The sequence below is a fragment of the Chroicocephalus ridibundus genome, chromosome 6 (assembly GCF_963924245.1).
Source record: "Chroicocephalus ridibundus chromosome 6, bChrRid1.1, whole genome shotgun sequence".
Classification (NCBI taxonomy): domain Eukaryota; kingdom Metazoa; phylum Chordata; class Aves; order Charadriiformes; family Laridae; genus Chroicocephalus; species Chroicocephalus ridibundus.
Genome location: NC_086289.1, coordinates 19,804,430 through 19,818,511, shown reverse-complemented (window position 1 = coordinate 19,818,511; position 14,082 = coordinate 19,804,430). Strand labels below are relative to the sequence as shown.

The window sequence follows — 14,082 nt, the reverse complement described above, 5'->3', positions numbered from 1 at the left end:
AGGGTGCTATCTGTGGAAGATGTGAACACACAGACACGCACAACAGATACCAGTATAGGTATTTATCTGTACTTTTTTGTTTCTTGCTTTCCTCATAGTTTGAGGTTTTCCATGGTGTTACTGTGACTGCTGTCTTCCTGAGAAGTTTGAGGTGCATAGGTATGAAAGTTGAAAACACGAATATATTTGAGCACACACTGCAGGGATCCCTTAATTTGGACAGCTTTTATTTCTACAAGACTGATTTTCCTAAGCCCAAACTTTGTTGTTCTCATATATACCTTGTGTACCCCACAGAGATATTCCCATGCCCAATTTTTGTCTTCCCATAAAGACCCAAAAGTGGGATTTGCTCATTTTTCTGTTGAAGTACAACTGACCTTTGTTTAAATTAAATCCTTTATCCACTTGACAAACAACTTGGCTTTTTTTGTTTTCCATCTTCTTACATTTACCTACAGTATCACCACAACCAAGAGATCTTCAGGTACAAGAAACTGGGCAGGCAATAGGTGACTTACAACCATCAATGAATCTAAATTCAGAAAAACTCATAGAGGTGTTCTGATGCCCTCCATGCTTACACATCACCCAAAGGCTTGTTCATGCACTCTAAACCCCCCAGCTTCAAAGGCCATGGATGGCAACTGAGGAATGAGATACAGACCCATCAGGCAAGCTGTACTCCAAGAAATACAGCTCCCACCCCAGGAATTATTCTTGGCACTAACAATGAAGGTGTTGCAAGCACTCTGAGCCATTGGGTTTGACTTTTACATAACTCTGTCTTGACCATTCTTTGTTCAAGCAATTTCCCCAGTGTGGGAAAGCAGTCAGCTGTTTTCCCTTTCTGGCCATTAAACCCAAAGAGGCTGCATCTTCATTATCATGCAGGTGCCACACATCTACTCACCCACAAGTTGATCTGGTAGGTAAGAGTGTCTGTCCCCAGGTTACACCCAAAATGTTCATTATTACAGGCTCAGGACAGCTTTGTTTCCTGGGGTGTTCCTAGGTGGGGCCTTGAGCTTATATTGCCCAACCAAGATCCTTTGTAGTTGGAGTCAGCATCCAACAGAATACTTACATTGAAAAATATATGCGTGTTCTGCAACACAGGAAAAATACAGTAGCTTGTCCATGCACCTAGTCTAGCAGCCATTAACAGTGCTGATCATGGCATCTATCATCTGAACTCATGACAGCTTACAGGAAATGGCCAAAACTGTCAACAAAAATAAAGATCCATTAGACCAAGAAAGCAAGACACAGCAGCACTTGAAAGGAGATTCCCCGTTATTGCCACATTATTAAATCAGAAAGCGCCAGGCCACATTAATGCATTGCTTACCACTGCAGGTTTTCTTCTGCTTTCATCTACGCAAGGGAAAACTCATGAATTTATTATTATTTGGGTATATGCATCCCCTGCTGCATGCACCACTCTGAAAAGCATGCTATCCTGTCCCATCCCATGGGAAGGATACATCTGGTTCCCATCAACAGCATTTCATTTATTGATTTTTTTTTTTTAATTTAGTACACAGTTTATATTGGAAAGGTAGTCGAGAGACTTGTTTTTCTACCATGCCAAACATATTTTCATTATTATTTCTTAATGCATTAAAGCAACCCGGGAATTGGCTTTCTTTGTGGTCTCCAGCAACTCATTGAAACTCTTCTTGCTGTTTCTTATATTAAAAAAAAAAAAAAAGGAGAGAGAAGATAATCCTTCCCTTGTAGCAACACAGTGAGAATTAAGGTGTGTGAAACTTGTAGCAGGGATGGAAGGAAGTGCTAAACTGAGAGATCTTATTTTCCCAGTCACTCCCATTGTCAGAAGAGAAATACAATGAGGAAGGGTGCCAGACTTTGTATAAACTGCTGTGGCATATTGTTCAGTTGTCAAGTGTATCCCCTACAGAACAAGTAACACACACTCTAAAGGATATTTTACTTTTGCATTGGCTGCCAGCCGTCACGTGCAATGTTTAGGCTTCCAGAAATATTATAGCTAGCTTTCAAAATGCACAGTCTGCGCAAGTCAAGTAATAAAACTGTGGAAGCAGATGGGAAGGGCAATATTCTGAACAGTATTGTAATCATTCACAGCTTAGTAAAAGCAAGTGAACTCCTTTCAGCCCACACTGCTGTGGGGGTACTGGGAAGTCTCAGACAAAATAGTCAAAGTCTGCAGCAAGGAATGGGTGGATTTGGACCAAGTCTTTATCAAGTAACAGCGCTCAACCCTCTGCAGGACTCCTGCTGCTGTGCAAGATGGATTGCCAGATGAGGTAATTTTCTGCATGTTCAAGAGTCCTTGATGACTAGGAAGTTTTCCTTAGCATGCCTTCAATGTTGTGGAACTGCAATCTTCTTGCTATATCTAAGGGAGTCTCCCCATCCTGAAAGAAACGGATGAAATACATTGCAATATGACAGATACAGGTCAAGTACAAAGAGCTTTCCTGCATTTTCCACCCAGATGCATTGCTCTGCTGTGTAAGTTTCACAGTCACATCCTTGCTCTAAAACAAAGATTTCAGAATGTGCTGGGTCCAGTACTGCTCTCACTGAAGCCGTGGGCAGAGTCCTCCCCTCCCCTCCAGTAACGACAGGCATTCCACTGTTTCCTGGGGCTAATGTCCAAAATCAGTGCAGAGCTAAGCTAAGATTTGATTTCAAGAGCAACATGGGCAATACATTGCTCTCCTCAACTCAGTAATGCAGATGCTCCCAGGTCAGTATTTATTTGGACAACATTTGAGCTTTTCTGATGACAGAAGCAGCTTGACTTAACTCCTCTCAGAAGAATGGTGTCCAGTAGCATAAAAAGCATCTAGGAAGGCTCTTACCACTCCCCTGAAGCCTGCATCTTAGGAACAACTGTAGAGCAGCTCTGAGTTAAGAAGAGGTACCATAAAGATAGCTAAGCGATCCAGTGGATGTGTAGGCAGTGTTTACTGTTAGAAATCCAGCAGTGAAGGATTTGGACTTTAAGGTTGCTCTTGCCAACAAAGGCAATGGACCAAACATTGCTTTATACCACACAGCAAACGAGTGTGCTACCGGGGAGCTGTGCACCCTTTTTTCAAACTGGTGCCCACCAGCTAAGGCCTTCAACATACTGGTTCACCATTATGATAAGGAAATATTGTTATCAACTTCAACCTTCTTACCTGATTCTTTACAGAAGTGTCTGCGTGAGCCTTAAGCAGTAGAGGAATGACTGCCTGGTTTTTCGTTTCACAAGCATAGTGAAGGGCTGTGTTACCAGACTGAAGGGGAACAGAAGCAGATGAGTTTTAGTTCTACTATTTCTTTAGCAGACCTTAGGCAAGTACAGCTACCTGTAGGGGGAAACTGATAATCCTAACAGCTGGATGCGAGAGACATGTATCATTTTCTGTGAGAATACGCTACACAATAAAACAAATACATTCTCATAAGGGCAACAGGAACAAAAGAAAAATCATTCTTTCCCTGGGATGCAGCTGCTAAAACAGGTCTGATGATACCTTCAGCAGGAAGCCAATACTTCTTTACTAATTTCAGAACATTCCACGATCTTTATCTCAACAACTACGTCTTAAGCTATACTGCTTGCTCACACTTCAATGTTTTAGAATTTGGTTGCTGATAAAGTTGGGGGTTCTCCTTTTCTACCTTAGAGCAGAGGAGCTCTTTACCACACACAAGCAGGCTGGTGGATACAGAACTCTACGCATGGCAGATCAGGGCACTCTGAAGATCAGGAGAAGACACAGGGTCTCTCTCTCTGGCACGACTCTTGCCCACAAATCTGCTCCAGTCCAAGAACTCATAAATGATGATAAACTCAGATCCTTATATCACTAGAATCTTTACATGATCAGGTATTTAATACATAAGAGAACCCAGGCAAGCTGGGTTTAATTAAGATGGCATTGGTCACAAAGGGAGAATTAGCTGATCAGTGGAGAATTATTTCTGCGTACATTACAAAACTATTGCCTAAGTATCAAGGGGAAACACTGAATCCTCCCAATACATCACAGTCAGTTCAGTCCCTGATCCTACTCTGAAAGCAGGGCTATGTTGCCAGAAGATTCTGAAGTCTGTTTTTAGTATTATTGTATGCATACAAACCACGTTTGCATTTTTATAAACCCACTTACAAGGTCTGTAGCATTAACATCCACTCCAGCTCTAAGCAACATCTTGATCAGGTTTTCATTCTCTTTAGTCTTTGAGATCTGTTTGGTGCAAGGGGGAGAGTAACACAGTAAGACAGTTCATCTGCATATAGTACTAAGTAGATTTGGGATAAATACTGGTTTGTTTTTTTCCAAAAAGAAGAGTATCTGGCTTCTACAAATGCCAGACTGATGCAGTGATACAGTTCTGCTCCTTCCCTAGCTATACTCACAGCAAAATTCCTGCTTCTTCTGTTGCTGTCCATCAGTCTTTGCTTTAAAAACAGCAGTCCATATTCTATACAGGCTCCTGGCCTGAAATACTGCCGTGAGAAAGGGGAAAAGGAAAGGTATGGGGTTTTCCTGCTTTCATCCAGACTCACCATGAGAAGATATCCAATAAGCATAACCGGCATGAGGATTATGATGAGCACGTAGTCAAGGAAGGTGAACCGTTTTCTCACAGCATAATGCAGACATGTGCGGTCTTTCTAAACACAAAGTAACTCTGATTAGTACCAGATTCAGTGATCTGATTATATTTGTTTAATATTGACAGTAGTAGACCGTTTTATATTTCACAAGCTTTCTTTTAGGTTATCTACTAGAAACATTTCTCTGTTTTTCAAGCAGAAACAGACAGATGCATTTTCCTTCCTTCAAGAAGAAGCACATTTAGGCTCACAGAAACTGGGCTACGTATGCAAGAAGGATGTGGGATCCAAAGGGATCCATGTGTAGGTCTGCAAACTTGGACATGGCTGCAGAGGGAAAGAGGCCATAGCAGACATCTCATGTGGCTGGTACCACTGCCCAGCACGTTAAATCAGCAGGAAGAATCCCCCCCCGACTCTTCTTCTTATAGAGGTGATGGTTACTGAAGCAAAGACATGAGAGTTTATGGCATCTCCTCTGGCATGTGTGAGAAACACAGGCAATTAGCAACATCCCCAGCAGATTCCTAATAAAAAGGGAACTTAAAAAAAAAAAGAAAATCTTTGAATACTAAGTGTACCAAAGCAACTAAAGGGTAGAGCTTTTAACCTGTGCGTTATAGAACACTGGCATTCAACCTCTTGCAGGTTATCTAACTGGAGTTGGACAAACTAGGGTTACAGTGTTACACTGGGGCCCAAAATAAGCAGAGAAGTGTTTCTGTGCCATCCTCTGCTCCCCATTGTCAGTCCTGAGCACCACAGTCAAGCATTCCACCTGTGAAGGTGAAGCAGAGAGGCATTTAAGAAATCCAGGCACAGCTAGCAAATGGTTGCCAAAGCAATCAGAATGCTCTTACTGCAAAATACTGAACCCTTTCAAAAGGGCTCTGAGGTAAGATGGAAAGCCATGCGCATCAAGAATAGACAGGATAAAATATGCCACTGACCTCACGAATATTTGCTGCCCTTCTATGAAATAAACAAATGGACTGGAAACCAGAGATATAAGATAGCCCACAAATGCGTAGGAACTTGCTAAACATTGCTTTGGCATATGAGATGATACAATAGAACTGACAGCATTGTGGGGGAGGTTTTCCTGGCTATTTATCACCCTTACCATCATAAGAATAAATTAGTAATGAAGCCAGAACATGCATCTCTCGGTTACTTCGTATTCGTAACCTACAAGGAAATCTGCCACAAAAACACACTTCCTCATCACCCTAGGGAAAATAGCCAGCCACAGCTATTGTGCAAGGCAGGTAGGGTTTTTTAACAGGTGAAGAACAAAGATTTCCCTCCTCACCCCCCAGCACGCTATTATGTGCCCAACTATGTGACAAAAGCAGGTCTGCAGAGGGAATAAAGAAGGTTTTCACAGAGTCAGTCTCTCCTCAGGGACACGTGAGAGACAGACAGGCTCTCCTTCAGACCCTCCTTTTAACCAGGGTAAAGAAAAAGACAGAGGGAAAAGAAAAGCTACAGAAGGGAGAGATACAAGCTGGAGGGCAAGATGAACGCTGAGTGCTGCATGGCAAAGCAGGCAGAACTCTCTGGGGGTGGCATGCAGCCTTACCTGAACTGGGAACGTGAACACAGAGAGAAATTCAGGTTGGCAATGTTTATTGTCTTGTGTGCAATGGCAAGTTAGTAAAGTAAATAAGGAGGAAAAACAGAAGCATAAAGGTTTATTAAATTATAACTTGGTGACTATACTTAGTTGGAAGCAAACCTCAGGTTTGGCAGCACTGCCACTGTTCCCACACACACGCCAAAAACCTGAAAGAACAGTCACTGCAAAGGAGGAGTCAGTGTCCACTTACCTTGTTTCTGAGGTGGACATCAGCACTTCGTTTTAGAAGATAGCTAACTATCCTGTTGTTTCCCTGTTTGCACGCACAAATTAAAGGGGTGTCTCCACCGAAGCTGTCCTGGACGTTCAGATAGTTGCTGTTGCGCTCCAAAAGGAGCTGAACTTCATTGAAATCATTATTATAAGCTGCCTGACAAATGGGCTGAAGAGAGAAGATAATATTCATCAGCACACGTTTCACTAAAACATCCATTCTTCCCATTCTGACTTACTACTTGCGTATTCTAAGACATTACCAAGGCCGCCTTGACAGAGATTGTAGTTCTAGGTGACTTCCAGAAGATGGTGGTAAGACATTCTCCTGCAGCTGCCACACAGCAGCTCTCAGCCCTCAGCCTGAGAAGTCACAGCCCTTAAACAGTGGAATAAACTTTGCACCATTTGGATGATGTGTCTGTAATCCAAGAAATAAATCTGATTCATTTGCAGCCATTAAAAGACTGGCTTCTGACCTCATAGGAGTTGATTTAAGGAGCAAGCGTTGACAAGCCCACACCTCTCTAAGTTTACGGCAGGCTTTCCCTTTGGATGAACACTGCTGAACAAGAGCTACCACTTCTGACTCATCAATTCCCAGAACAGAACCACACTTCAGGTGAAAGCAGAGCCAGAAATTTAAAAAACAAAAACCAAAAAAAACAACCCAACAAAACAAACCAACACCCCCAAACCAACTAAAGCCTCCACAGTGTTTCTTTTCTAGGGCTTCACGTTAAACTTCATACCTAAAAAATACAGGCATGTATGCCCACAGCTCAGATCCTCCTTGGCTTTTGAGAACTGCTTGCAGTTCAAACCCTTGCTCAGTATTTCTACACACCTGTGACCTAACCTGCAATTCCTTCCCTCTCCAGCTGCAAGAACTCAGACTAAGGGGAGGATGAGAGTGACAGGAGTACTACAGGTTTCTAATGGCCTAATACAGGCAGAAAACAACAGTGGGAAATCTGTCAGGCTGGTAGCATTTGAAGTTCTCCAGTCGAAAAGAGAATAGTTTCTTTCTTTTCATCTGTCTTCACTATTGAGGGGTTTATTCACCATCTTCCAGGATAAGTGTTTTCTTTAAATATTATCTGCAGTTTTTCCTTCCCATCCTCCTTTTATCACAACTTAAATACGCTACATGAACAAGATCTAGTGCTGAACTCTGAGCCCTTTCCTCACCCCCCTGCAGTTAGCTTTCCCCCACACACACATTAGAAAGATTCTCCTTATTTACACTTCCACTTCAGTCAAACTTTGACCTCCAACACAAGTTTAACTCCAGCATCATTGCTGCCCAGTCTTCTGGACAGCTGCATAAGATGTGTGGCTTTCCTTTCTAGAGAAAGTATTTATATGTCTGCCAGACCTTGTACCACTTCTCAGTTTTGGGGGGGGGGGGGGGGGGTTGGCTTTTTTTTGTTGTTGGGGTTTTTTTAATTATATCAGACAAAAAAATCTAAAAAGAATACATGTAACATTGTAAATTTGCATCATCTGTCTATATGCTTTTAAAACCCTTCATGTGCTATTTGCTGTTATATGCTCCTTCAGAACCAGAACTGTTTTAATAATTTTTGAGGAGAAATCCCTCTTTCAAAACCCTCTTGGTGCAAGTGACCTGCACACTGGTGCCATCTAAATGATCAGTTTGCTCTAGAATCTCACTCTCTGTCATGTCACTATATACTAGTACAGTATCTTCATGTCCGGGAAAGAGAAGATCAAGTGGATTTTGTCTGCACCTCCGATTTCCCTACTATTGGTGCTTTTAAGAATTGCTTTGCCTATTTAAAGATGCAGGAGACTTGTTTGATTGAACACTTGTTCAAATGCCAGCCATTTACCATACAATTTGGCTCCTTCCTAGTCTGACTCCTGCCAGTTCATCAGCTCATGTCACCAAATGACACGCTGCAAATGATACGCTTTTGTGCTTTTCTTTCTGTACTGTCTCAAAGAGTTTTACTCAGTAGACCATTAAGCCCAAGGCATCTCTCACTGATACTCCGCTGACCCACGAGATCTTTTTCTAAACCTTACACTACTGTTGAACCCAGTTCTAGAGCCATGACTAGTTACCACTCCCTAAGAGACTACATTATTTGGGAGTGAAGTCATGCAGAGACCAGCACACGAAACACACGTGCTCTTTTACCTTCTGAAACTGGCTGTTTTCAGCAAACATCCTGGATACAGAAAATGTAAAGAAGCCATTCTCATCCATTTCACCAGCTAACACTTGGTTAATTGAAATATCAAAAGTATTTTTTTTAATTATTATTTTTCCAGTGCAGTGGAAGTTCCTTGTATAACTGGCTCTTTCACACATTAGTATGTTCCATTTGTATTTAAACAAATGAAAAAAACCTTTTTTTCCCGATTTTATGGGATTTTCTTGAGGTCCACATTCACTCTGCTGGTTTGCATTGTAGAAAAGGCCTCTTTTAGTCAAAGAATGGTGAAAAGTCCCATATATCAGACTTGTAATACACCTCCCAAATTGACAAACATGACTCCTTGAAGGAGCAAACATAGTAGCAGGGCATTAAAGTAAGGCAAATCCAAATAATATAATATAAATAAGCTCATTATTTTGATATCAATAGGACTTCAGAGAAAATGTGTTAGGGAAGAACAAAGATAAGAAAAATTACAAATAGGTGGCAATCCGTCATCTGTGTAAGAAAGGCATCAGAAACAGCAACCAGTGGCAAATGTTGTATTAGAAAGTCTTTCTCAGAAAGAGACACAAGCTATGACAAAAGGCACTTAACTGGGATAGTGGACACAGTTCTTGACATCTGGGTCCAAAAATGAGATCAGACTATGGCAGGAACATGAAACCTCTACACACATGAGGAATATGCAGAGCCTGAAGAAAGATTGATTTGCTAAGCTAGGCTAGGAAGAAAAGAGACAGGGCTGTAAGAGTCTTCAAGATAAATTAAAGAAATAAGTATTAGAGAAGAAGAGCCAATTAATTTCAAGGAACAAGTTAAAAAAGGTCATATATCATAGAATGGTTTGGGTTGGAAGGGACCTTAAAGATCATCTAGTTCCAGCCCCCTGCCACAGGCAGGGACACCTCCCACCAGACCAGGTTGCTCAAAGCCCCATCCAGCCTGGCCTTGAACACCTCCAGGGATGGGGCCTCAACAGCTCCTCTGGGCAACCTGTGCCAGTGCCTCACCATCCTCATAATGAAAAATTCCCTCCTAATATCTAATCTAAATCTACCCTCTTCTAGTTTGAAGTATAACCCCTTGCCCTATCACTACATGCCCTTGTAAAAAGTCCCTCTCCAGCTTCACCCTTCAGATATATATAAATATATATATATGTGTGTGTGTGTGTGTGTGTGTATCTGGCCAAGAAATTTAGCATGAAAATTAGAAAGAGATTTCTAGCCATGTGCATAGCAAAGCTCCAAAACAAGCTTGCAGTAGCAGCAGAATGGACACAAACCTGACTGGCTACAGCCTGGAGCTTGAGGAGTGTGAAAGGATTTCTGTGGTTGTGAAGCCTCTGCCACAAACCCCTCTTCCTCCTTTCATTTTTTTTGGGTTGCCACTCTGGCAGCTCTACCCAAATTAGGGCTAACTATGCTTAAGTCTATTTTAAACAATTCTCCAAACTTTGCTCAGAAGATAATTGATAGAGTTTCTCACATACACACAGTTAGACAGCACCTGTCTAGAATATCAACAGTGAGGCCAATTGTAGAGTTAAGGCAATGTTATGTACAAACAATAGCTTCCATCCAAAATCCGAGAAAACGCATTTCCTTTATGCTTACAGAAAAGTATGGAAGCTTTTCTAAAAATCTGGAAGCCCTCACTCAGTTTTCTATGATGTTAAGAGACCACCTCAGCAATGATGTAACTTAACAACCAGCTTGTGATTCGTTTTATGGTTACTACATTATTGTTATTCACCCATCATATACAAGAAGGAAATAAACTTATGAGATATGTACTCAGAATGACTGGGCTTCACATGCAAGATGGAGGCAGTATCAGAAGAATCCAAAGTTCATGTCTCAGACTTGGGCTCAGCTGTGCAGAAGAATCACACCACCAAACTCCTAGCCCCACTGGTGGTGCCTTTTCCCTGCCACGGAATAATGGTTAACCATGAACTAACTCAGATTCTCCATGAACCAGAGCACATGGCTCTGCCCAACTGAAGAAAGCAACGGGCAGACACTGGAGACAAAAAAAATTAGAGTTTGAGGATTAGATATGCCAACGACTGAGTGATGCTCACCCAAGTCAGGTGTTCAAAGGAAAATTGAATATGCAGTTTTACAGCAAAAGCTCTATAGCTGGATTAGAATCTCTCTTTCTACAAACACTTCTTCTATAAGCCCTTCAGAAGAAGATTTCATTGTTCAGTATCTGAGCCTTGAGTAAAGGTGAGAAGTAGTCAGAGGACAGGCAAGTGTTTTCACAGCTGAGATCATTCGTTACAAGATCAAAAAAGAAGGGTATAAGAAAAGTAAAAAAAACCTTTCACCATCAGGAAGGAGGACAATACCTCTACACAACTGTGTTTTTGTTTTAATCGATTGTGGGCCATGTGATTGAAATCTGGACCTGGTAATTTACTCAGATGCAGATGAACTGCCACATCTGAATTTCTCTACTTGTTTTCAGAGCTTCTTGCATCTCCCTCTGATTAGCTTTGCTGAGGTAGTAATAAACCATGAGCTATTCTTCAAGTTCTACCACACATGAAATAAAGGTTAAAGGCACAGCACTGAGGACAAAGCATTCAGCTAATAGAGAGGAGGCTAAGGTAAACCAGTTTTGCAACTGGGAGAGCAATTTCAGCTGATAATTGCTTCCTCCTTTGAGAACTGCAGGGGATTGCTTAAATTACATCCATGCTTTGCAGCTGTTTAGACAAAAAGGAATCATTTCATAACATCCAGATATTGTGAACCAATCCACTAAGAGTCATCCAGAGACATGCTACAAACTAAACAAGAGGGTCTACTTCATATTTGTGATGCTGAGGAATGCACTAGTATCCAATCCACACTCCTCAGAAAATAAAATTTACACTTTCTTATTTGCACTTTTGTAGATTTCTGTCACTTATAAATGAACCATACTTCACCCAGAAAACTATATCTCACTCAGATTTTTTTAAAAGAAGAAAGCTAATGTATATGAGAATATTAACTAATAATCATGGAAGATATGGACAACATTTGAACATTCTCTAAACACCACTTTCATTAAACTAGATGACACTGTACAATATTATCTGAGTAGTAGATCTGAAGAGAGGCAACAAATCCTTTCGGAATGTGTTGCAGCCTACTCAGCCCATCACCTTATGAATGCACAGATTCAAGCTCCCTGTAATACTGAAAGAGGAGAAGATAGTTGATTTCATTGAATAGCCTTTTAAAAATAAAATGGGGGGCTTTTCAGCATAGAAATGAAACCTTTTAAAGGAGTAGCTATGTAATGCTATCTCCAGAAAAAGAAACAGCAGTGCAATCCACTGTATTCACAGTCAAAAAGGACTAAAATCCTCATTTCTTCCCAAGTGTACAAATGGAAAGTTTATAAGATAATGAATATGTTCAGGTAGCAGCATTTATCCTAAAATCCAGGGGTATGCTAAATGGACCATGGTCTGGGGACAAACCCATAAAGATAAGAATTTAAAAAAAAAAAAAATCACATTCCTAAAACAGTCATGAGGTGGGGGATAATGTTTCCTTAGGCATTTGCTTTATTACTTATATTCAACATAAGCCAAGGAGTTGTTTGCCGAGTTTTCTGTTGTTTGCACCATGCTCAGGATCATTTTGATCTCAACACAGAACAACAAAAAACGTTGAACGCATGCTTTCTCTGTGAAGTCATAATAATTACATTGGTTATTGCATTTTCTTTTTTCCTACGAACAGTACTTCTGTCAATTAATAGCCAAAGTACAGCATTTCCAAAGGAAGAGAACTTCCAGATCTGTATAAGCCTGTGTATGGGAGGCTGTGAAGGGAACAAACCAAACACAGTGAATATCTAAATCTTCAACAGCTTCAGTTATTGTGTAGAAAATGGTCACGTACCTCCGAATAGAGTATCCCCATGCCTATTCTTCACTGCTTGAGTTCGTTCTTGTTCACCAGCCCAACAAGTAACCTCACTTGAAATGCTCTTGAGCTTGTTTGAATCTGGTTAATATTTAACTTAGAAGTATCACTCTTTCTTAAACTACATTTCCTTTGAGTTATTTCTGCTGGTAGCATGAAACAATTGTCTTCAGAAACCCAACCCAGCGAGGTAAACGTGAGAACAGCAGCTTACAGGAGACTGACAGAACAAGTTACAACAGAGAAATATTTTCCTTTGTAATTTTTGCAATAACAGGCTCCGGTTGCCTAAAATGGAAAGTAGCAAAACAGGCTGAGGAAGGGACGAAGGAGAGCGAGAGGAAGAAAGTTCCACAAGCCAAGAAAGGGAGGGGTAAAGGGAAAAAAAAAAAAAAAAAAGGCATGAAACCTAAAACTTAAAGCAAGTAACTATGAACAGCAGCTAGTTTACCACCCAAGCTGCTTCTGACTGAAGCATATCCCAAGCCCTCTGCAAGAACGCCTCACACACCTACCAGGAAAAGGGAAGCAACTAGATCCCACACCTTTAATGAGAGTTTCCAGTATAATTAGCTTCAGTCTCTTATTAAATAGGCCATCTGCTTTCATCACCTTTTTCTCAGTCTCCTCTTCCTCACCCAGACAAACAATGAATATGGTTCATATTATAACCTGATAATTTTACACATTAGTTGCAGTAGACCGTCCTTGGGAAGAGAATTATTGTTGATGTCACCATCCCCTTTGAGTGCTCGTGGCTCTGAAGACAAGATGCTGATAGTATTTCTATACTACACTCAGACAGTCTCTCCAAGTGAGGCATGCATATTTCAAGTGGCTGCAGACATCCTAAGATCTTTTTTTCCATTATAGTTTAAATCCACATTCCTGTATTTCAAGTATATTTTATTTTATTTTTTAAATCCAAGCCCCCTGTCTTTCATTTGAGAACTTTCATTTCCGTAATTTTCATATTTATTCTCCAGTGGGTTGGAGGGCCATAGAAAATTGCTTATAACATCTCTGTCCCTCTCTGGATAAAGTAGTATAGCACCACTGACTGTAGCATTAGTTTGCTGGCACCAGTTCTAACCCTTTTGATGGCTGTTTACCTGACGAAAATTAGGTTGGCTTGCAACAGAAACGTACACTATACCTACCTGTGATAAACCTCACTAGGATCCTCCCAACAGATTGATCTTTCAGCATGTGGTGAATATTCTGTTGGCCTAAAGACATGGAGCAGTGAGTAACACCAAAAAGGTATTCCTTCACACCCAAACCTTAAGAAACAGACAACCCCCTACATCAACTTGCCAGGTTGTTGGAATTTATAAACTACAACTTGTTGAAAGAAACCTCAAATTGCTCAGCTGTTACATATAACAACTTAGTAGTTTACTTAATCCCCTCCTAACACCAATATATAAACGCATGGTAACATGGAAAAGTATTTTAAAAAAATAAATAAAAACAAAACACCCTCCTCCACAGAGC

At 40.9% G+C, this 14,082-nt stretch overlaps 1 protein-coding gene across 3 annotated transcripts; it reads right to left on the bottom strand.

Annotated features, from left to right (window-relative positions):
• Positions 1-98: 98 nt before the first annotated feature.
• Positions 99-12,824, bottom strand: ANKRD22 (ankyrin repeat domain 22). Of its 3 annotated transcripts, XM_063339226.1 has the most exons (6): positions 12,562-12,823; positions 6,439-6,630; positions 4,559-4,666; positions 4,158-4,235; positions 3,180-3,278; positions 193-2,405 (listed from the first exon to the last, which is right to left on the bottom strand). In XM_063339226.1, the coding sequence occupies exons 1-6, from the start codon at positions 12,580-12,582 to the stop codon at positions 2,328-2,330; spliced, it is 576 nt and encodes a 191-aa protein (XP_063195296.1). In that variant the 5' UTR covers positions 12,583-12,823; the 3' UTR covers positions 193-2,327. The 3 variants fall into 3 exon arrangements, with proteins under 3 accessions (XP_063195295.1, XP_063195297.1, XP_063195296.1); XM_063339225.1 differs by lacking the exon at positions 12,562-12,823 and having other exon boundaries at positions 99-2,405; positions 6,439-6,690; XM_063339227.1 differs by lacking the exon at positions 4,158-4,235 and having other exon boundaries at positions 179-2,405; positions 12,562-12,824.
• Positions 12,825-14,082: the final 1,258 nt, after the last annotated feature.